General features: G+C 41.6%; 2 protein-coding genes and 1 pseudogene across 2 annotated transcripts; 2 read left to right on the top strand and 1 right to left on the bottom strand.

The window, feature by feature from the left end:
- Positions 1–90: 90 nt before the first annotated feature.
- On the bottom strand, positions 91–2,626 carry LOC110502143 (annotated as a pseudogene).
- Positions 2,627–4,536: 1,910 nt separating this feature from the next.
- Positions 4,537–7,344, top strand: LOC110497288 (zinc finger protein with KRAB and SCAN domains 8). The gene is made up of 2 exons (XM_021573329.2): positions 4,537–5,362; positions 5,682–7,344. The coding sequence occupies exons 1-2, from the start codon at positions 5,170–5,172 to the stop codon at positions 6,776–6,778; spliced, it is 1,290 nt and encodes a 429-aa protein (XP_021429004.1). The 5' UTR covers positions 4,537–5,169; the 3' UTR covers positions 6,779–7,344.
- Positions 7,345–21,052: 13,708 nt separating this feature from the next.
- Positions 21,053–23,267, top strand: LOC110497280 (zinc finger protein with KRAB and SCAN domains 8). Its single transcript, XM_021573315.2, has 2 exons — positions 21,053–21,314; positions 21,926–23,267. Exons 1-2 carry the CDS (start codon positions 21,140–21,142, stop codon positions 22,939–22,941), a joined length of 1,191 nt encoding a protein of 396 aa, XP_021428990.1. The 5' UTR covers positions 21,053–21,139; the 3' UTR covers positions 22,942–23,267.
- Positions 23,268–24,546: the final 1,279 nt, after the last annotated feature.

Here is a 24,546-nt window from a genome sequence, read left to right as displayed (position 1 = left end):
GAACGGTATCAAACATGTGAAAACATGTTTGACTCCATTCCATTAATTCCATTCCATCCATTACAATGAGCCTGTCCTCCTATAGCTCCTCCTCTGGCTCAAACCCAACCTCTCATCTCAGTGTTGGTTTTGTGATCGGGGCTGAAGGGCATGGGCTGCTGCTGCATAACAGGCATGGAGAGGCCGCATTGCTCTATGGCCGTGACAGATAGGGGCAACTGCTGAGGGGCCGACCGTGGAGGCTGGGAGGAGCCAAACTGCAGCTGGTGACTGATACTGCCGCTGCTCCTCTGAGGAAGACAAACATCAGAGCCACATTCAGCAGAAAAACTCAAATTTGGTTAAAAAAAAAATTGGTGAAGTCATAAAACAAAATCCATTCCTAATGATAAGGTTCTATCCTCCACACCTGTGATAGGTGGCTGAGTAGGGTGAGCACGAGCCCCACTCAACAGGTATGCAGCCCTCAGCCTCCAGGTATTCATTCTGGAACACAGTTAATGCTGACCATCACACTGGCACAAAACAGTGGTCATCACTTATTCATGCCTTTTAAGTTTGATGAGGTGGGGATGTTCAGAGTGCATCAGCCTACTAAGAACAGGTTTGGGAGGTCAAGGCCCAGGTTGTTGTAAAACACCTTGAGATGAATGTACCTGTAACAGTATTTTAGTAACACTGCAAACTATCAAGATGCAGTAGGGCTTGAAGGGTAATTGACAGCCATTACCTTCTGACTCCTCCTCCTGCCAGAGGGTCACATGGCCTATGACACCAATGCGAGTGGTGGGATGGGGGATCCAGGAGTGTACTGTCTTTAGAAATTAGGTTCTGGGGTAATGCACAAGCCACAATCAGTCTAAACAAATGAGGAAGAGTGAACTTCTCTCTCATCCATACCTTCTCTCTCTCTTCTCTCTGACCACAGCTACCGTTGGCCAAGATTTTCTTTAACTCAATGGGATTCGAACCTTGTCATTGACGTTCTTGCTCATCATGGGAGGGAAGATTCTCTCATGGAGCCATTGTGTGGCATCATCGCGGTTGGTACAGCCGCACATGAAGACATTGTTCTTATGACTGTGACTGAAAATCAATACAGCACCACATCTCTCTCAGCCATCAGTTTTGGGTGCAATGACAACAACGAGGACAGATGGGAAACCATAGCAACAAGGTCAGAGAAGGCAGACTGAACTTAAACCTCTACGTAGGTTAGAGAGGCATGACTCTCTCACATCTGTTTGAGTATCCTCCCACTTCCCCCCTCTCGCCTATTGACCATGTTCCTGGTGTGCTAGACGCAGGGGAAGGAATCCCTCAGCAGAGTCTTGTAGTTCCTGTTCAGGTCCCTGCCGGCCAGAGATCAGTAGTAGTTCACCACCCCGTCTGGGTTCAGCATAGGCATCACCTGCAGGTCCGCAAGGGAGCCACACAACAATCAACATCATGGGGTCTCTTTATGATGTGTTTCTAATTCTGAATGGAAAACGTACATTTATCCCACATGGCAATCAAACACATAACTGAAATACTTGGTTATTTTCAAAGATAAAAAAGTCAAAAGTGCATAAGCGACTTTAAACACAAAGATCTCCCTCAGCTGCCTGGTGTCGTCCGACTCCCAGCAGGAAGTCCAAGAATCCCTGCATCAACCAGGAGCTGTTGTTCTCCCCGGGTTGCACCCCGGCCGTCACAACCACCACCTGCTTGGCAATCCTCTCCGCCCACCCTCCTCCCGGCGGCGTCACTGTCAGCACATGTACAACGTTGCCGGCCAGGCTGCGGCAATGCACCCGCAGCTTGCAGTAGCCGGCGGTGGCCGAATTGGAGTTGAGGCGGCTGAGGTAGCACTGCAGGTGGGAGTAGGTGTTAAGGTTAGCAGTGGGCCAGATAGGTGTCTGTCATAGGGGAACTGGCAGGTCCAGGTGAGGGATTTGATGTTCGTGGTGGTGTTGTTGTCCTGCTCAGCCTTATGATGCTGGTTGTGGTAGTACCTGATGCTTGAGGCAGTCCGGTGCCAGCCGTCCCTTCTCCCAGGCGGCTATCTCAGAGTAGAGCATGGACCTCATGCCTGTGCAGTACAGACTGCTAGCCTTCATGTTTCTGACCCGGAAGTACTCTCCACTGCGTGTGCTTGGTGGTGTACATATCAGTGTGCAGGGTGAGCTTGTAGTTATGGACACCACTGTGTAAGTGGGAGAGGGGGGGTAGAAAGAGAGTGAGAAGGAAAGATTATTGCCTAAACACAGTGACCCCTGTCTGCAACTTAGCAACAATTGGTAAAGTGTAAAAACACACTGATACAGGCTCCATAGACTCACACTTGAACTGCCTTCTGCAGGTTGCCACTCTCGAAGCATGACTCAAAGGACTGGTCCTGATGCGTGGCACAGGAGGTGGAGCTCTTGATGAGCCCCCAGCTCCCCCCCACGTGAGAGCAGGTGAAGTAGGAGGTTTTTGTGGCTAAACAGGGGAAAGAATACGAAAAGGAGGAAGAAGGACCGGTGAGAGAGGTAACACTGAGAAAATGAAATCTGCGAAGGGCAGCGCTGTGACAAGGGGACCTTACTGACACATTAGGGTTACCTGAGTCAATGAAGTAGACCACGTTCCCCTTCTCCATCCCAACAGGCACTGGCGCCCTGTCATGGCCCGGGGACTGGTAGAACGGCTCTGGGTCTGGAGGGTCTCACTCTAGAACACGGCAATATATTTCCGTAACAATAACATTCCAATTTAGATTCACACTATGTAATAGTTTAGCACTTGGAGTCCATTCAGACTCATAACTCTGTACTGTATGCCTCTGTACAGTGTAGAGGTCAAAACAACATTGGGTGTTTGTTACAGCAAACAGTTCAGTGGTATGTACCTATGTACATTACCTATGTCCAAGGACCCTGCCTATGTCCAAGGACCCTGCCTATGTCCAAGGATCCTGCCTATGTCCAAGGAACCTGGGACTAAACACAGGGGCGTAGCCAGATTTTTGGGGGGTTGATAGGCCTAGAAAAATTTGGATAGGCATTTTTCAACTTGTTTATTACATTTATTTTGCGATGTGCACCGTATATTATTTCGTAATACAATCGTTTTATACTAGTGCATAGTACTTGGAGCTATCTCTGTTACTAGTCCAACACTCTAACCACTAGGCTACCCTGCCGCCCCATGTCATTGGAAGTGTGACAATAATCCTTAACAGAGAGTTTATATTAGGGAAAATATCATCAGGGCAGCTGTCAAGTACAGGAGGAGGAAAAGTCACTCTTTCCCATGTTCATTTTTCGACTCAACTACTGAATAAAAACAGTGAATTCAGTAACCTCAATTGATATTGCATAATGATCGCATGTGGTCTTCAGCTGCTCTTTAAGGCTGCAGGTTTGGGATTCTTTGGAAAAGGAGGCTGCCGCTCGCATGATCCCATGTGTTGCCTCAGGTCACGGTCACTCTTGATGCTGGATGTATTCCCTAATGAAGTTGTGACTACACTGTCTGCCAATTTTACAGGCAGTTTTCGCTGCCGTGATGCGCTCACGTCCCAATGACTAATATCATGCTTAATAATAATATCTTCAAATAGCTTGAGAACTTTATCAAAGTCTCCCCCTGAGTTATCTCTGAATGTAGAAAAGCTGCTTTTGAGGATTTAAATTAAACCAATACAGTCCGTCACAGATAATGTTGAGTTTTGTAATGCCTTCATAGCAAAATCACTAGTGTCAAACAATTTACTAAACGTGACTAACAGGAATAAAAACGTATTGTTCTGGATTTGGTGTAAGAGGGCATCGGCTTCTAATTTGGTTTGTCCACAAGCCTCTGAAAAAATCTGCAAGAACTTCTAAAATGACATCTAGCAGTAACAGCACTTTACACACAGACCCTGATTTTGAACTCCACCGTACACCCGTGGATCTTTCTAGCTCGATACATGGTCTATCGGGATGCAACTCTTTCTGTACCTCTATGAATCCAGCATGTCTGTGGGATCCACTCATAAATGTGTGTAGCTGGTTTACTGTGTCAAAAGAAGTACTGACATGTCCCAACACTTGTGCCGTGGTGCACAGATCCAAATTCAAACGGTGGGAGTTGCAATGCACATATACCGCTTGCTTAAATGTTTGCTTTAGTAGGACTTGTACCCCTCCCCTCATCTGTTTCCTGACATGACTGAAGCGTCATCGAAACAAAAACCCACAAGGAGTGGGATCCCAAACTGTTATAGACCTATATCCATCCTGCCCTGCCTTTCTAAAATCTTCAAAAGCCAAGTTAACAAACTTTTGCACCCCAGTATCTCTACTTGCACATCATCATCTGCACATCCATCACTCCAGTTTTAATGCTAAATTGTAATTATTTCGCCTCTACGGCCTATTTATTGCCTACCTCCCTACTCTTCTACATTTGCACACACTGTACATAGATTTTTATATTGTGTTATTGACTGTATGTTTGTTTGTGTAACTCTGTGTTGTTGTTTTTGTCGCAATGCTTTGCTTTATCTTGGCCAGGTCACAGTTGTAAATGAGAACTTGTTCTCAACTGGCCTACCTGGTTAATAGCTAGTTAGCTAAGAGACAAAAAAAAGACAGAACACAGAAATTTCAGCAAGAAATATTTTAAAAAACGCTCCAGAAATATGATTATATTAATATACTGAGATAATGATAAAACCAGCGACTTCGATGCAAATATGGCTAAAATCAGGCTGACAGGACGCGATCAGAACATGAAGCTATGTATCGGGTAGGAAGTAAAGCGGAAATGGGCGTTGCTACATTGTGCAAAATGTCCAATGGCCCCTCTTTAATGGCCGCAAAATTGTTGTAAACTCTGGATTGGGAAACTATAAGTGCACTTGAGTAGAATGCACCGATCTTTTACTGTAACACAATGTACAGGCAATAATTTATGGTGCAATAAGTGATTATTATGACACGTAATTATTATTTGTATGATAAGTAGTATAACATATATTGATAATTGTGCACATTTACCATCATTTTCTCCCTAATTATTAATTTACAAAGTATACAGGACAGGTCTCTTATTCTGAAAGATTCCAAAAATCTATGACCCGGAAGTACTTATTCTTGCCTGCTTTACGGTGGTCAGGGCACAAAGGTAGCTAGCTGTAACTTGCATTATCTAAACATGTCTAAAATACAGTTGTTGAGGGTGTTTCTCAACGAGCGATTAGCAGTTGCTGTTGATGAGATCTTCGGGGCAGTTGAAAAAACAATAACTGAGTACCAGGAAGAAGTTTCCCGTTCAAAGGATGAAAACGATCGTCTGCAAAGGCTGCTTGAAATCGCCCTTAAACCGGAGTTAAAGCTGCACAGAGCAGGTTTGGGTCATTCGTTTGTCTAGTTACCTTGATTGTATTTTTTATGTAACAAAATATACTGTATTTATAGGACGATTCTTATGAGCATTTGCGTTTTCTATTTCATGCTGTAAACTCACCTGCTGTCATTGTGATTTGACTTGCCTAGTGCTTCTACACCTGCATTGCTTGCTGTTTGGGGTTTTAGGCTGGGTTTCTTTACAACACTTTAAGATATCAGCTGATGTAAGAAGGGCTATATAAATACATTTGATTAGATTTTTAAATTTGATTTAATGATTGCAGTCTCATGACAACGTTTGCGTTCTAATTTATTCAGACCTCCAGCAGCTCACTTTCCGTGTGTCTGAAGAGGAGGTTCACCCTGATCAGCAGAAGTGTGTGCAGGAGTGGAGCCCCAGTCTGAGACAGGAGGACCCAGAGTTTACACAGATTAAAGAGGAGCAGGAGGAACCCAGAACCAGTCAATGGGAAGAGCAGCTTCAAGGGCTAGAAGATGATAGCAAAGACTCCATATTCATTCCTGCTTGTGTAAAAGGTGACTGTGATGAGAACCCAACTCTGCACTCATATCTTTATGATGGTCAAAATGAAGTTAACGGAGAGAGAGTCTCTCTACCCAGCACCTCAACTAAACCGATCAATACCGAACCCTACGAAGAGGATTACCTGGTATCAGAACTAACCAGTGACTCTCATACTCTCGCTGCAGTAGACTGTTCTGCAGTTCAGAGAGAAAACAGTGCAACTGTCAATGGGATGGAAAGTGGAGTCCCTCAGTCAGGTTTTAAGCGAGGAAAATCAAATAAAACATGGACAGTAAAAAGACAGAGCTATCGTGCCAATAATAAGGGTAGGAATTCCACAAAGTCCTCCATTCTGAAATCACCTAGTCAAAGTCATAATGCTCCTTGTCATTGTAAGGTGTGTGGCATGTCTTTTCATTACATGGGTTCTTTAGTGAATCATGTGCAAACTCATACAATGGATAAAGAACATCCTTGTGGTGTGTGTGGAAAATGCATCGAATCCACAGAAAGTATGAAAGATCACCTTCAAATTCACAGTGCAGCTAAGTTTTCTTGTAAAGTTTGTAGTAAATGTTTTACAAGGAATAGTAAGCTGACAGTGCACATGAGGACTCACACAGGAGAGAAACCACATCACTGTCGTGATTGTGGCCAAAGATTCAGCACTGGGTCCCATCTTAGAGTGCACATGAGGACTCATACAGGCGAGAAACCATATGTCTGTCCTGATTGTGGCATAGGCTTCTTTCAGAGTGAACATCTGAAAGCACACATTAGGATCCACACAGGAGAGAAACCATACCATTGCCGTTTTTGTGACAAATGTTTCAGGACTGGCACCAATCTGACAGGTCATATGAGGACACACAGGGGAGAAATCATTTAGCTGTATTCTGTCTGAGAAAATAATGTTGGTGGTCTGAACTTAGCAGAAGTTGGATTTTGTCATTGTTGGACATTATGTCAGTATCTAAGAAGCGCTATTTACGCAAAGATTACATTGTATTCTTTATGACAAAAAAACTCAATATAAAAACATAAATCCTCGCTATATCTGCAACTGTTATACCCCTGAACAGGGGAAGTATAGAAATAAATCACACGGAGATGTAGCTTCGGCTTCAAGTCATTTGTAATGAGTGTTTTTCATATAAAATCATCAACCATTTACATGGGGCGGCAGGTAGCCTAGTGGTTGCAAGATCGAGTCCCCGAGCTGACAAGGTAAAAATCTGTTATTCTGAACAAGGCAGTTAACCCAATGTTCCTGGGCTGTCATTGAAAATAAGAATATGTTCTTAACTGACTTGCCTAGTTAAATAAAGGTAAAATATATTTTTTATTTTTAAATGTACAAAATAGAATGTTTCACAAATGCACAAAATATCTTCTCTCAAATGACATAGCTGTTACAACTGTTCAATAAACCAGTATTGTCTTATTTATACATTACAATGGCTCTTAGTATCCCTCTTTAAATGCTTCCTATCAAAACATCCAAGAGGATCATAATGGGACCTTCCTGGACTATGATCAGTTTCTGCCACTGCACCCCTCTACTAGCTTGAACCAGAAAATGGCTGCTCATTGTCTCGACTCCAGGTAAGCGTAAATGGATGCATGCCTTCTTACCCTGCGTCCGGACTTAAGACTTTCAAACCACTTAGAGCCCCTGTACCAGCGGGTTTTCTGCCAGGGGCTTGGGTGTTCCCTCCTTGGCTGTGGATGCCCCTCCAGCTAACTCTCCCTGTCCTGGTCAATCAACTGTCTGGGCACAGCCTGGACCACCCCCTCAGCTGGGCCGTGCTCTCTGGATCAGAGCTCTGTCCCTTTGGCTGTTGTGGCCTGCTCACAACCGGCTTCTCAGCAGCCCTCTTCTCAGGTGAGTTCTGTGGCTCTGGCCTTGCAATCTACTTCGAGACACGGCAGAGACCGGATCATTCCGATATCGCCAGGTTGCTTCCTGAGGCTGTGAGTCAGTCACTGGAACTGATACCTGAATGGTTCATGTGTGGTCAAATTACATTATGAAGGGCAGCTTAGAATAGCTGAAGATGGATTTTATAGAACTGACAAACACCCCATAATATCTGAGCCTCTGTCGTAACTTTGTATTGATTAATGTGACTGCTGTTCATCGAATGATTAACTGTTTATAATTACGGGATTCAATGAATTAATATCGATTTTACAGAAGTCGCTAATTAATTAATTTATTCTACAGTCTCATCCTGAACGTCGCATAATACGTGAATCTGCACAAACCCGAGCCTCACTAAATCATTCCGTACCACACCAATTGAGTTATTTATTTACTAACAAGCTAAATGACAATATAAGATATACACACACAAACACACAGTCTAGGCTTTTTATATAAACTTAGTACATTGAAACATGTCCCTAGTGGGCCAACACAATAGGACACGTAAATGGGTAATTTAGAACTAGAAAGAGAGTGCACGACAGAAAAGCACACTTGGATACATTTGTAAACTATGCTTAGTTTAGCCCTAACACCTTGCCCCGAACTGCAGCTCTTATGGGTTAGAATATAATGGTATAATTACGTGTCAAAGGTCTCCGATGGGCTGTCTCTTTTCCTCTGATGGCGGCACTTCTTTCGTTACCAGGTGTAAGTCTCTGATTGTCCACACGATGTCAGTGCCCTTTCTCTTAGTGGTTTGTTTCCTCGCCCTCGTTCTGAAAAGGGGTCTTCTCCGGACGGCTAATCAGCCGTGTATAGATGGTTCCAGCGTGGGAATGAAAGCAGTGTAGACATGATTCCTTAGACAGAATAACCGGCTGGTTCTGCTTGAATTCACCCACTTAGACACAGCTACTCATCCTTAGCATAAATTGTTAAGAGGTTATTTTGTATTTTTCAACCTCGTGTTGCATTTTTGGGTTGCGACTACTCGAACCTTGGCTGCAGCACATGGTCACCTTGTCTGAATTGTACATTCTTAACTCACAAGTTATATACCCTCGAGTCAGAAAGGGGCGTTTCTGTCTTTATCGCAAGTTCTCTGGGCGTAACTAGTTATGAGGCAAGATATGGATTTTACTCAGATCCAATTTAGACAACGAACTTCACATTTCATCTTTACAAACACATTCTATTTGATCTGGACATTTTCCACACAATGTACAGGATACGAACATCAGATACATATTATGAAAACTCTTCAAGTTACAATGTTTCGTTATAACGCCGTCATTTAACTTTTAATAACATAACAAAAACAACATTTATTTTCATATTCCATCAATTGTTGTTTCCACCATTTATGGCATGTTACTGATCTGAGGTAGGTTCTCCACAGGGCCCACTCACACATTCCAATCCTCCATACTGAGAGGACAAAGGATTTGCCTGCTGTTCAAAGATTTACAATGGGCATGAGGTGTCATGAACATATGTCCCTCTTACTGCCCGGAATGCCTCTGCTGATCCTACAGCTATTGTATGCAGTAATCATATGCCTATGAACCAGAGTAATACTGTTAGCACTGAGGGAAGCTGCTGTAGACCACCAAGTGCTAACAGTCAGTATCTGGATAGCATGTGTGAAATGCTTGATAATGTATGTGATATCAATAGAGGGGTATACTTTCTGGGTGAATTAAATATTGACTGGCTTTCATCAGGCTGCCCACTCAAGATAAAGCTTCCAACTGTAACTAGTGCCTGCAACCTGGTTCAGGTTATTAATCAACCTACCAAGGTAGTTACAAACAGTACAGGAATTAAATCATCAATATGTATTGATCCTATCTTTACTAATGCTGCAGAAATTTGTTTGAAAGCAGTATCCAAATCCATTGGATGTAGTGATCACAATGTAGTAGCCATATCTAGGAAAACCAAAGTTCCAAAAGCTGGGCCTAATATTGTTTATAAGAGGTCTTACAATACGTTTTGTAGTGATTCCTATGTTGTTGGTCCATGGTGTGTAATGACGAGCAACCAGACGCTGCACTTGACACATTTATTAAATTGCTTATCCCAGTTATTAATAAGCTTGCACACATTAATAAAATTACTGTAATCTTTTTATTCACACCCACATAGATAACGTTTCACTATCGACCCAACTGTTTCATAGAGTGTTAGATACAGATTATCTTCCCAGATTGCTTATAGTGACCATTCTCCTCTGGTATTATGCATTCTCCAATTATATTTATGCTGCAGTAGTTTATGTGTCGGGGGCTAGGGTCAGTCTGTTATATCTGGAGTATTTCTTCTGTGTTGTCCGGTGTGAATTTAAGTCTCTCTCTCTCACTCTCTCTCTTACTCTCTCAGCCCTAGGACCATGCCTCAGGACTACCTGGCTTGATGACTCCTTGCTGTCCCCAGTCCACCTGGTCGTGGTGCTGCTCCAGTTTCAACTGTTCTGCCTGAGGCTATGGAACCCTGACCTTTTCACCGGACGTGCTACCTGTCCCAGACCTGCTGTTTCCAACTCTCTAGAGACAGCAGGAGCGGTAGAGATACTCTGAATGATCGACTATGAAAAGCCAACTGACATTTACTCCTGAGGTGCTGACCTGTTGCACCCTCGACGACCACTATGATTATTATTATTTTACCCTGCTGGTCATCTATGAACATTTGAACGTCTTGGCCATGTTCTGTTATAATCTCCACCCAGCACAGCCAGAAGAGGACTGGCCACCCCTCATAGACTGGTTCCTCAAATAGGTTTCTTCCTAGGTTCTGGCTTTTCTAGGGAGTTTTTCCTAGCCACCATGCTTCTATTCCCGCATTGCTTGCTGATTGGGGTTTTGGGCTGGGTTTCTGTACAGCATTTTATGACATCAGCTGATGTAAGAAGGGCTTTATAAATAAATTTGATTGATATGATCAAAATCCATTCCTACCAAGGTAAATGGAGCATATAGATGGAGACTAAATTATACACTCCTGAAGCAACCTGAATTTTGTGCATTCATCAAAGAGCAGATGAAAGACAGGCTTTTGGTAACAAAAAACTGAAATATTATACTCTGAACACATATCAAGCTGAGAGGGCCCTCACTAAATTAAAACAGCATTCCTACGAACTCGGAGAAAAAGCACACAAAGTATTGGCATGGCAACTGAAAGCAGAAGAAAGTAAGAGGACAATTAATGCTATAGAAACTCTTACTAACGAGAACTTTCAACCCTACTGAAATTAATGATACTTTTAAGAAATATTACAAAGACCTCTATACTTCTCAATCAAGCGATGATCTATCAGGAGATCAACTATTTTCTCTCCTCTCTCAACCTCTCCTGGGGAGGTCGGCTTCCCTCCAGAGTTCTATAAAACATTTAAGGAGCGGTGCCCTACCTTATGAAGGTACTTAAAAAATCCGGGGAGCACAACTGCTTTCCAGATTCTTTCTCTCAAGCGGTGATTACTGTAATTCACAAGAAAGGGAAAAACCTGTTAAAGTGCGCCGCCTATAGACCAATCTCTCCTTAACACAGATTGTAAACTGGTCACCAAGATGCTATCTAAGAGACTGGAGTCATGTCTCCCCCTGTTGGTCAACCCAGATTGGCTTCATAATTAATAGATTGTCCTCCAATAATCTCAGAAGGTTCTTTTGATATAATTCACCTTGCTAACAAAAACAAAATACCTAGTGTTGTAGTCTCCCTCGATGCTGAAAAAAGTTATTTGATAGTGTGGAATGGCATATCTCTTTCGCGTCTTGGAAAAGTTTGGTTTGTGCACCGTGTTTGTAAATTTGATAAAATCACTCTACAAATCTCCTAAAGCTAGGATTGCTACCAATGGGATTACTTCCTCCCCGTTCCCTCTCTATAGGAAGAACAGACAAGGTTGCCCAATTAGCCATCACCTCTTCGCCTTCGCCATCGAACCATTGGCTATTAGAACGTGCCCTGACATACATGGCTTTGAGGTGGGCCCCCATACCCATAAGTTATCACTTTTTGCGCACGACCTTATCTTATTTCTAACGAACCCATAACATTCCCTCTCTCACTTACAGAACCTATTACAGTATTATAGTTCTTTCTCTGGATATAAGGTCCATTTTGATAAAAGCTAAATCTTACCATTGTCTGTCTTTGACCATTAAGCATCAGTTTCCTTTTAGATGGTTGCATATGAGCTTCACATATTTGGGCATAATGGTGGATGGTAACCTAAACAACCTCTATTAACTCAATCTGGCCAGCTTGTTGCAAAAGGTGGATGGTGACCTGTGTAAATGGATGGACTTGCCTCTCACTCTACTGGGTAGAATTTATGTAATTAAAATGAATGTCCAGCCCAGATTTCTGTATTTGTTTCAATCTCTCCCCATCCTTGTGCCCGCAGCATCCTTTTCCTCTCTCAACAAGCTGACCAGACGGTTTATCTGGCACGGCAAAACCCCTAGGGTTAACTTGGATAAGTCAAGGGGGCTTAAATCTCCCCAGTTTCAGAATGTATTACTGGGCTGCGCAGTCTAGATTCCTGGCTCAGAGATTTGACAATGGTCCTTCTCCCTCATGTTTCAACATTGGAAAGTTTGAGGTAAATGAGGACACTGGAGCAGAGTTGTTTTACAAATGGGAAAGAAAATCTATACAAACCATCACAAACAGCCCGTTAATTATACATTCTGTCCTGGCATGGTGCAAACTGCATGAGCTGATCAGACGAGAGGGATTCCTTTCCCCTAAAACCCCTTTATGGAACAATAGATTGATTCCTATGTTTTTCCAGAATAGTAACTTTAGACCATGGTCTGATAAGGAAAACTCTTCTGGAACATTGTTATGAGGAGGGAATTCTTATGTCTTTCGAACAGCTGAAACATAAATACCACTTGTCTAACAGGGACTTCTTTAGTTACCTACAACTAAGACATTTTATTAGGGTGACTCTCAAGGGACAATGGGACCTACCTAAGATGTCACCTATTGAACAACTCTGCCATTGAACAACTCTGCCATGTTCAAGACCATTTCCCGTGTTTACGATGCTCTTATGTCAGGACTAACACTGCCTGAGCTAGACAAACCCCGATTTAAGATGGGAAAAAGATCTGGGTATTAATCTTGATGGACTATGGAGAGACCTATGCAGGGATGGTGTTACTTCCACATTGAACTCCTGATTAAAGGTTGACCGATTAATCGGCATGGCATGGCATAACAATCTCAAGTTAACTACACGTGGTTGATGATATTACTAGGTTAACTAGCTTGTCCTGCGTTGCGTATAACCAATGCGGTGCCTGTTAATTTATCATTGAATCACAGCCTACTTCAACTTCGCCAAACGGGTGATGATTTAACAAAAGCACATTCGCGAAGAAAGCACAATCGTTGCAAAAATGTACCAAACCATAAACATCAATGCCTTTCTTAAAATCAATGCACAAGTATATTTTTTAAACCTGCATATTTAGTTAAAATAAATTCATGTTAGCAGGCAATATTAACTCTGGAAATTGTGTCACTTCTCTTGCGTTCAGTGCAAGCGGAGTCAGAGTATATGCAGCAGTTTGGGCCACCTGGCTTGTTGCGAACTGTGTGGAGACCATTTCTTCCTAACAAAGACCGTAATTAATTTGCCAGAATTTTACATAATTATGACATAACATTGAAGGTTGTGCAATGTAACAGCAATATTTAGACTTAGGGTTTCCACCCATTCATTAAAATACGGGACGGTTCCATATTTCACTGAAAGAATAAACGTTTTGTTTTCAAAATGATAGTTTCTGGATTTGACCATATTAATGACCAAAGGCTCGTATTTCTGTGTGTTTATTATATTATAATTAAGTCTATGATTTGATATTTGATAGAGCAGTCTGATTGAGCGGTGGTAGGCAGCAGCAGGCTCGTAAGCATTCATTGAAACAGCACTTTACTGCATTTGCCAGCAGCTCTTAGCAATGCTTGAAGTACAGTGCTATTTATGACTTTAAGCCAATCAACTCCTGAGATTAGGCTGGCAATACTATAGTGCCTATAAGAACATGCAATAGTCAAAGGTATATGAAATACAAATGGTATAGACAGAAATAGTCGACGAGTCATAATTCCTATAATAACTACAACCTAAAACTACTGGGAATATTGAAGACTCATGGTAAAAGGAACCACGAGCTTTCATATGTTCTGATGTTCTGAGCAAGGAACTTAAACATTTTTTACAAACTTTTTTACATGGCACGTATTGTACTTTTACTTTCTTCTCCAACACTTTGTTTTTGCATTATTTAAACCAAATTGAACATGTTTCATTATTTATTTGAAACTAAATTGATTTTATGTATGTATTATATTAAGAAATAAAAGCGATCACTGTTCATTCAGTATCGTTGTAATTGTCATTATTCCATATACAGTTGAAGTCGGAAGTTTACATACACCATAGCCAAATACATTTAAACTCAGTTTTTCACAATCCCTGACATTTAATCCTAGTAAAAATTCCCTGTCTTAGGTCAGTTAGGATCACCACTTTATTTTAAGAATGTGAAATGTCAGAATAATAGTAGAGAGAAGGATTTATTTCAGAATTTGTCTTTCTTTCATCGCATTCCCAGTGGGTCAGAAGTTTACATACACTAGTATTTGGTAGCATTGCCTTTAAATAGTTTAACTTGGGTCAAACATTTAGGGTAGCCTTCCACAAGCTTCCCACAATAAATTGGGTGAATTTTGGCCCATTCCTCCTAACAGAGCAGGTGTAACTGAGTCAGGTTTGTAGGCCTCTTTGCTCGCCAGGTTTATTCAGTTCTGCCCACAAATTTTCTATAGGATTGAGGTCAGGGCTTTGTGATGGCCACTCCCATACCTTGACTTTGTTGTCCTTAAGCCATTTTGCCACAACATTGGAAGTATGCGTGGGGTCATTGTCCATTCGGAAGACCCATTTGTGACCAAGCTTTAACTTCCTGACTGATGTTGCTTCAATATATCCACATAATTTTCCACATAATTTTCTTCCCTCATGATGCCATCTATTTTGTGATGTGCACCAGTCCCTCCTGCAGCAAAGCACCCCCATAACATGATGCTGCCACCCCCGTGATTCACAGTTGGGATGGTGTTCTTCAGCTTGCAAGCCTCCCCCTTTTTTCAAACATAACGATGGTCATTATGGCCAAACAGTTCTATTTTTGTTTCATCAGACCATAGGACATTTCTCCAAAAAGTAAAATCTTTGTCCCCATGTGCATTTGCAAAGTGTAGTCTGGCTTTTTTATGGCAGTTTTGGAGCAGTGGCTTCTCCCTTGTTGAGCGGCCTTTCAGGTTATGTTGATATAGGACTTGTTTTACTGTGGATATAGATCTTTTTGTACCCGTTTCCTCCAGCATCTTCACAGGGTCCTTTGCTGTTGTTCTGGGATTGATTTGCACTTTTCGCACCAAAGTACGTTCATCTCTAGGAGACAGAATGTGTCTCCTTCCTGAACGGTATGACGGCTGCGTGGTCCCATGGTGTTTATACTTGCGTACTATTGTTTGTACAGGTGACCATGGTACCTTCAGGCATTTGGAAATTGCTCCCAAGGAGGAACCAGACTTGTGGAGGTCTACAATTCTTTTTCTAAGATCTTGGCTGATTTCTTTTGATTTTCCCATGATGTCAATCAAAGAGGCACTGAGTTTGAAGATAGGCCTTGAAATACATCCACAGGTACCCCTCCAATTGACTCAAATTATGTCAATTAGCCTCTCAGAAGCTTCTAATGCCATGACATAATTTTCTGGAATTTTCCAAGCTGTTTAAAGTCACAGTCAACTTAGTGTATGTAAACTTCTGACCCACTGGAATTGTGACAGTGAATTATAAGTGAAATAATCTGTCTGTAAACAATTGTTGGAAAAAGGACTTGTGTCATGCACAAAGTAGATGTCCTTAACCGACTTGCCAAAACTATAGTTTGTTAACAAGAAATTTGTGGAATGGTTGAAAAACTAGTTTTAATGACTCCAACCTAAGTGTATGTAAACTTCCAGACTTCAACTGTATATATACATGTACACAAACACACGCTAACATACGCACTATACACACACATGTACACATGGGTTTTGGGTTATAGATATGTTGTAGTAGAGGAGAGGCCTGAAGGCACAAACTTAATATGTTGTGAAATCTGTTATGAATGTATTGTAATGTTTTTTGCTGGACCCCAGGAAGAGTTGGAGATCCATAATAAATACAAATGCAAAGACAAATTGGCACTATGAAATGCAATTACAAACCTTTTAACCTTTTTAATTGCATCACGTATTTCACTATTTATTATCACCATGAATTATACCTGTACAGTGGGGCAAAAAAGTATTTAGTCAGCCACCAATTGTACAAGTTCTCTCACTTAAAAAGACGAGAGAGGCCTGTAATTTTCATCATAGGTACACTTCAACTATGACAGACAAAATGAGAAAAAAACATCCAGAAAATCACATTGTAGGATTTTTAATGAATTTATTTGCAAATGATGGTGGAAAATAAGTATATTGTATGTCTATGGTTGCCTAGATTGGTTCTCAATTAGAGGCATCTGTTTATCGTTGTCTCTGATTGGGAACCATATTTAGGCAGCCATATTCTGTGGGTACTTTGTGGGTGATTGTTTCCGTGTCTGTGTTTGTTTCACCACACGGTACTGTTTCGGTTTTTCACGTTTCGTTTATTGTTTTGTACGGTTTCGGTTTTTCATTCAAATCTACTATGGACACTTACCACGCTGCATTTTGGTCCGATCCCTGCTACACCTCCTCTTCAGACGAAGAGGAGGAAATCAGCTGTGACATGTTAGATATTAGTAACAGTCATCTCATATCGCTATCTGACAGATAGCTAGCTAACTTAGAAGCTAGAGCTGACCTGGCTGTGGTAGCTACTACTAGCTAGTGTAGCTTATTCATTAACCTCAGACAGAGAGGGGATGAAACATTAGCTAACGTCACATGTCAGTTACAATACTAGCTCAACACTGCGAATAAACACTAGTTTAGTTTTTTTCTGTTAAACAGCTGTTACCTTTCCAGCTACATCAATCAACTAAAGAGTAGCCAGTTTCTGCTCTGCTTTATTTTACACCTCGGTGAAAGAGCGCAACACATACACACTATGTTTAGCTCTCCCGTGCTGGTCCAGCCAGCTTCCAGAAGTTTTGCCTTCACACAGCCTATCAACCCTCTCTGTGGTGTCCGCGTGGTCTTAAATCCAGCCTCCTGAACACTCCCAACAGCCTACCTGACCGCTCTGAGGCGCCCACATTGTCCTAAAGCACAATCTCCGATTTTTGTATCACATTGAAATGATAAAACTGGGGGGCACAAAAATGCAATTTCAGAATGTGGGGGCGGACTGACCTCCCCATCCCCAGTGAAAGTTGTGCCCCTGCACACAAATAACACATCGTTTTAAACAAGTTTTCTACTGCCTAAATAACACATAGTAACATCCGTAACATTCTGATATTAACAAATATGTTCGACATCACATTCATACCTAAAAGGGGGAAAATATAGAAATAAATCACACAGAGATGTGACTTCTGCTTCAAGTCACTTGTAATGTGTGAGCGCCCTATACAGGGTTGCCAGGTCTAGATTTTTTTTTACACAATGACTCAAAACCCACCCAAAAGGCCTGAAATCTAGCCAATTGTTCCCGCCCACATCAAGAGAGGATTTGCCACGTTTATACAGTAAACAACTTTCCCATAATGTTACGGAAACAATTAAGAAGGAATATCGACATAACTTGTAACTAGGTTAGAAGCAAAATTCGGTTTTCATCAAAATAATATTTATTGTGAACTATGACATGACGTAATAAACTAATTTGAATATGTTGCAAGAGAAAATATAATTTGCCCTTATTAAACTCGCCAGATAATTTTCGATCAATGGATGTCGATGTAACTCGTTTGACTGCTATGATTAAGCAATAAGGCACAAGGTGGTATGGTTTATGGCCATACATATACACACATGGCCATATGTGCAAATTATAGATAAATCAGACAGGAGAGTTTGAGTGATTCTAATGTTAGGCTATTTTCTGGGAAGACTACAAATAGTTATAAATGGCCCATTTGTGAGATTGACTTGTCATTTCAATAGGCATAGGATACAGAATAAAATCTGGGTTTATGATTGTAATTCAACTTTGCCATGGTTTGCTTAGATACACTACATGGCCAAAATAATGGGCATTAATATGGAGTTGGTCCCCTCTTTGCTGCCATCACAGCCTCCACTGTTCTGGGAAGGCTTTCCACTAGATGTTGGAACATTGCTGCGGTGACTTGCTTCCATTCAGCCAGAAGGGAATTAGTGAGGTCGGGCACTGACGTTGGGCGATTAGACCTGGCTCACAGTCGGTGTTCCAATTCATCCCAAAGGTGTTTGATGGGGTTGAGGTCAGGGCTCTGTGCAGGCCAGTCAAGATCCTCCCCACTGATCTCGACAAACTATTTCTGTATGTACCTCACTTTGTGCATGTGGACATTGTCATGCTAAAACAGGAAAGGGCCTTACCCAAACTGTTGCCACAGAGTTGGAAGCACAGAATCGTCTAGAATGTAATTGTACACTGTAGCGTCAACATTTCCCTTCATCGGAACTAAGGTGCCTAGCCCGAACCATGAAAAACAGCCCCAGACCTTACTTCTTCTTCACCAAACTTTACAGTTGGCACTATGCATTCGGGTAGGTAGCGTTGGCCTGGCATCCACAAAACCCAGATTCGTCCGTTGGACTGCCAGATGGTGAAGCACGATTCATCACTCCAGAGAACGAATTTCCACTGCTCCAGAGTCCAATGGCGGTGAGCTTTACACCACTCCAGCCGATGCTTGGCATTGTGCATGGTGATCTTATACTTGTGTACGGCTGCTCGGCCCTGGAAACCCATTTCATGAAGCTCCCTACGAACAGTTCTTGTGCTGACGTTACTTCCAGAGGCAGTTTGGAACTTGGTAGTGAGTGTTGCAACCGAGGACAGAGGATTTTTACGCACTTCAGCACTCGGCGGTCCTGTTCTTTTAACTTGTGTGGCCTACCACTTCGCGGCTAAGCCATTGTTGAGCCTAGACGTTTTCATGTCACAATAACAGCACTTACAGTTGACCGTGGCAGCTCTAGCAGGGCAGAAATTTTACCAACTGACTTGTTGGAAAGGTGGCATCCTATGACGGTGCCATGTTGAAAGTCACTAAGCTCCTCCGTACAGCTCATTCTACTGACAATGTTTGTCTATGGAGATTGCATGGCTATGTGCTCAATTTTATACATCGGTCAGAAATGGGTGTGGTTGAAATAGCCGAATCCACTAATGTTAAGGTTTGTCCACATACTTTTGGCCATGTAGTGAAAATGCACATAGCCTATAGTTCCTTATAGGCCAACATCTTATTTCAGATAGTCTTCAGTAGCCTAGAGAAAAGGTAGGCAAGATGTAAACTGAACGATTTAGCAGATTGCTTTGTTCAAATTAACAGACTCATTTATTTGGCCATTAATAATTGCATAATAACATAATGCTACAACAACAATACACTGAAGTTATAGATTATTTATTAAATCCGTTTGCCAGCTCCAGGAAGGCTACACAAGTGGCACAAATTGATTTGCAATGACTCCAGTGATATAGTCATTTCAACACATTTACTGTATCAAATCGTAGCCTACAGTTGCCTACAATGGCATATAAATGAATAGGCTACTTGATGGCCAACAGATGCAAATGTAACATTCTCCACATTTAATGTCAGTTTCATTGAGAACTTTTCCGCATAACTGAAGCATGCGAGTGAATTCCATAACTTCCATTTCAAATTTACACTCAAGCATAATGACAAGTTAAATAGCCTACCTACCACTTGTAAAACAAATTCACGACCTGCTTGTGTGCTGCTCTGTCTCCTCTCACTCTCGTGGACTAAGCTGCACACACACCTCGGGCCCCACCCACCAATCAATAACTCAGCAACAGCACTGCCTGATAGTCAGCAGTAGCATGTCACAGTGAAATAAAAATGTTTTAAAGAGAAATGCCATGGCGATCGCTGTGTAACTTAGAAGTAGCCCAAAAACCTGCAACCCACAACCAATAGTATTAGGCCAATTTACAGTATAAAACAAATTACAAATATGTCAACCCTGCCCCTATAGGAATTCCGAGGTATAACCAATCAAACCTTGATCATTTAAAAAAAATGGTAACCTTTATTTAACGAGGCAAGTCAGTTTAAGAACAAATTCTTATTTACAATGACGGCCTACCCCGTCCAAACCCGGACGATGTTGGGCCAATTGTGCGCCGCCCTATGGGACTCCCAATCACGGCCGGATGTGATACAGCCTGGATCAGACATCAGTAGAGTACACATATCGAAAAAATGGATAGTATATTACTTACTGCTACACATTATGATTCTGTATTATTATTTTGTTATTATTAAGACACTTTTAATTATATCATACGTCCCTCCCGTCAAAGTATCCACATCAAATCAAATCAAATTTTATTTGTCACATACACATGGTTAGCAGATGTTAATGCGAGTGTAGCGAAATGCTTGTGCTTCTAGTTCCGACAATGCAGTAATAACAAGTAATCTAACTAACAATTCCAAAACTACTGTCTTGTACACAGTGTAAGGGGATAAAGAATATGTACATAAGGATATATGAATGAGTGATGGTACAGAGCAGCATAGGCAAGATACAGTAGATGGTATCGAGTACAGTATGTACAAATGAGATGAGTATGTAAACAAAGTGGCATAGTTTAGTGGCTAGTGATTCATGTATTACATAAGGATACAGTCGATGATATAGAGTACAGTATATACGTATGCATATGAGATGAATAATGTAGGGTAAGTAACATAATATAAGGTAGCATTGTTTAAAGTGGCTAGTGATATATTTACATCATTTCCCATCAATTCCCATTATTAAAGTGGCTGGAGTTGAGTCAGTGTTATCTCACCTGAGGTTAAAATATAGGATTAATATATAATGTACAGATAGATATGTGATTGGTGATATTTCAGACAATATAGGATATGTCATGGGGTACATTTTGTATTGGAAAAGATTTCCATAAACTGAACCGATCTTCTCGTACTCCACTCCAGCAGGTGGTGATAAATCAAAATGTGTTACCTCCTACCAGATGAGGTTGCCCGCGGAAACGGACAGAATCCAGGAACTAGCTACTTCGGAAGCTACTAAACGTAATCTAAAATGTCTAAAATACAGCTGTTAAGAGTGTTTCTCAATGAGCGATTAAGAACTGCTGCTGAGGAGATATTATGGGCAGTTGAAAAAACGATAGCAGAAGAAGTTTCCCGTTCAAATGAGGAAAATGACCGTCTCCAGAGGCAGCTTGAAATCGCTCTCATCAAGCTAAACAGAGCAGGTTTGTGATTACCTTTGTCAATTCAACCGTCATTGTATGAAAGTGGATAGAAAATATCACATCAGCTTTTACAGGTACATAGTTATGTCTGAATAGTCATACTCGCCAGCTTGTAGTCCTAAAAACCGGAAATGAGTTATCAGGATCGTTCAGCCGTTCCTATGGAGGGAAATTAATGGGGAAAGAATGCAGTTCGGTAGGGTCTGATGCTTCTTAAAGAATGGGTTTTTAGGATAAACTACGAAAATAAGGTCTGAGGTTAACACAGGCTTAGGAGTACGTTTTGTTCTATGAGATGATCAGTCAGTTAACATAACCTTTATGAATTAAGATGCCTTTATGTGCTTGTTTTGATTACATACATGCTTCACAAAAAGTAACGTTAGCTGATGATGATCTCATAGAACAGTAAGATCTGAGCCTGTGTTTACCACAGACCACACTTTGTGTTTATCCAAAAACCCTACAAAAAAAACATTAATTTCACCCATAGGCTTTGGCCAACGAGCAATGGCGGAGTTAATGCCTACAAAAATACACTGTTAATAATTCTCTCTATTGTAGGCTTACAGGTTTTCTATATCTCATCCTTCCTTTCTACTTGCCTCTAGACATCCTCCAACAGTCAGTCTCGGAACAGGTTCCCCCTGAGCAGCAGCAGTGTGTGCAGGAGTGGAGCCCCAGTCTCGGACAAGAGGACCCAGAGCCTACACAGATAAAGGAGGAACAGGAGGAACTCAGGACCAGTCAATGGGAAGAACAGCTTCAAGAGCTGGAAGATGATACCAAAGACTCCATATTCACTAATGCCTTTATGGAACCTGACTGTGAAGACCCAACTCGGCACTCATATCTTTATCAAGCCCAGAATGAGGGAAAAGAAGAGAGAGACTCTCTACCCAGCACCTCAACTGCAAATATCAAAGCAGAAACTGGTGGAGAGGACTACAGATTATCAGAACCAACCAGTGATTCTCAGCCTAATTATGCAAGAAATCCATACTGTTCTGCAGCTCAGAGGGAAAACATTGATTGGATGGGAGTTGGAGGGCCTCCGTCAGGTTTTAAACCAGTCAAATCAAAGAAAAGATGGACAGGAAAAAGACAAAGTTCCCATATGAATATTAAGGGTAGAAAATCCACAGAGTCGTCCGATCTGAAATCACCCAGGCAAAGGGATAATGCTCCTTGCCGTTGTAAAGTGTGTGGAAAGTCTTTCCAGTACATGGGTTCGTTAATGAAACATGTGCAAACTCATACAAATGAGAAAGAACATATTTGTGGTGTGTGTGGAAAATGTTTTGAGTCCACAGAAAGTATGAAACATCACATCCAAACTCACATTGCAGATAGGATGTGTTGTCATGTTTGTAGTAAATGCTTCACTAGCAATAGGGATCTGATTGTGCACATGAGAACCCACACAGGGGATAAACCGTATCAATGTTCTGATTGTGGCAAAGAATTCAGCGTTCGCAATAGTCTGAAAAGGCACATGAAGATTCATGCAGGAGGTAAAGGATATAGCTGCAGTCATTGTGACAAGTGTTTCAGCACTAGCTTCCGTCTGACATTTCACATGATGAGGAGTCACAGGGGCGAAATCATACAGGTGTCATGTATGTAGAAAAACTGCTTTACCCAATAATGTGTAATCAGAAAAGTCACACTGGGGAAAATGTGTATGAGTGCAGTGATTGCAGTAAATATTTCAGTGACAGTGGCTGCTTGAATTTCTAAAAAGTCCACACAGACCGCTGTCATATACGTTGCTCACCTAGATCTGTATAGTCCTAATGCTGGAGTAACTCGCCATTGTGCGGCCTTTGAATGAGCCTGGCTTGCAAAAAGAGACAACCTGTGTGTTTTTGGAGTTCTATTATAGTGGGAGGAAAGGAAATTAGCTACTAATGGTAATACATCTAAAACATAATAAAAGTACTATGATTTCAAGTATGTTTTATTCCATTGAAATCTGTTGAGCTACTTTTTAATGCCCAATAAATAAAAGCACAAAGCATATACTCAGTTTGGACAGTATGTGTAGGGAGTTGAATTTTAGTTAGTGGAATTGTAGCCCAAAATAATTGTGGGCAAACTACATAGTCAACCACCAGGCTCTGTACACATTGACAGTCATTTAAATGGTTATGGACAAATTATAAACTGGGTGGTTCCAGCCCTGAATGCTGATTGGCTGACAGCTGTGGTATATCAGACTGTATACCATGGGTATGACAAATATTTTTACTGCTCTAATTACATTGGTAACCAGTTCAAAATAGCAATAAAGCACCTCGGGGGTTTGTGGTATATGGCCAATATACATAAGTACAGCCCTTAGCCGTGGCATATTGGCCATATACCTCACCCCCCTCGTGCCTTATTGCTTAAATATACCACAGTAACACTTGTCTCAACTATACTGACACTGGTGTTCTCTTCCAGGTAAGCCAGGCTTAAAAGTATTTCTGTAAATGTGCAGTTATTTGCTATTCCAACACAAGGAATTCTTGGTCAGGCAGCAGATACCTCTGAATGATGGCCATCACATCTTTTTCAGTGCTGTGTTCAAAGTCATGTCTGTTCTTGAATGGTAAATGCCCAGCCAGCTCCCACAGAGCCACGTTGAAGGCAGATTCATAATTGGCACCAAAGCAGGACCCCCTGGGCCACAACAATGTGCACACACCCCTCCTGGCACGCACATCAGATTCCCCAGGTGGGCAGCCTGTAGCTACACTGTTCAAAAATATAAACACAACATGCAATAGTTTTTTTTATTTTACTGAAGTTACAGTTCATTTAAGGAAATCAGTCAACTGAAATAAATTCAATACGCCCTAATATATGGATTTCACATGACTGGGAATACAGATGTGCATTTGTTGGTCACAGTTACCTTAAAAAAGGTAGGGGTGTGGATAAGAAAACCAGTCAGTAACCACTATTTGTGACCACTATTTGCCTCATGCAGTGCGCCACATCACCATCTCATTGAGTTGATCAGGCTGCTGATTATGGCCTTTGGAATGTTGTCCCACTTCTCTTCAATGGCTGTGTGAAGTCGCTGGATATTGGTGGGAACAGGAACACGCTGTTGTACATGTCAATCCAGAGCATCCCAAACATGCTCAATGGGTGACATGTCTGGTGAGTATGCAGGCCATGGAAGGACTGGGACAATTTCAGCTTGCAGGAATTGTGTGCAGATCCTTGCGACATGAGGCCA

This window comes from Oncorhynchus mykiss, chromosome 2 (assembly GCF_013265735.2).
Source record: "Oncorhynchus mykiss isolate Arlee chromosome 2, USDA_OmykA_1.1, whole genome shotgun sequence".
Lineage (NCBI taxonomy): Eukaryota > Metazoa > Chordata > Actinopteri > Salmoniformes > Salmonidae > Oncorhynchus > Oncorhynchus mykiss.
This window is presented reverse-complemented; position numbering and strand designations above follow the sequence as displayed.

Excerpts from the sequence above, each read along its gene's own strand:
- LOC110497288 (XM_021573329.2), top strand. The coding sequence starts at position 5,170 with ATGTCTAAAATACAGTTGTTGAGGGTGTTTCTCAACGAGCGATTAGCA. Across the intron at positions 5,363-5,681 it reads GTTAAAGCTGCACAGAGCAG|ACCTCCAGCAGCTCACTTTC; the intron begins GTTTGGGTCATT and ends TAATTTATTCAG.
- LOC110497280 (XM_021573315.2), top strand. The coding sequence starts at position 21,140 with ATGTCTAAAATACAGCTGTTAAGAGTGTTTCTCAATGAGCGATTAAGA. Across the intron at positions 21,315-21,925 it reads CATCAAGCTAAACAGAGCAG|ACATCCTCCAACAGTCAGTC; the intron begins GTTTGTGATTAC and ends ACTTGCCTCTAG.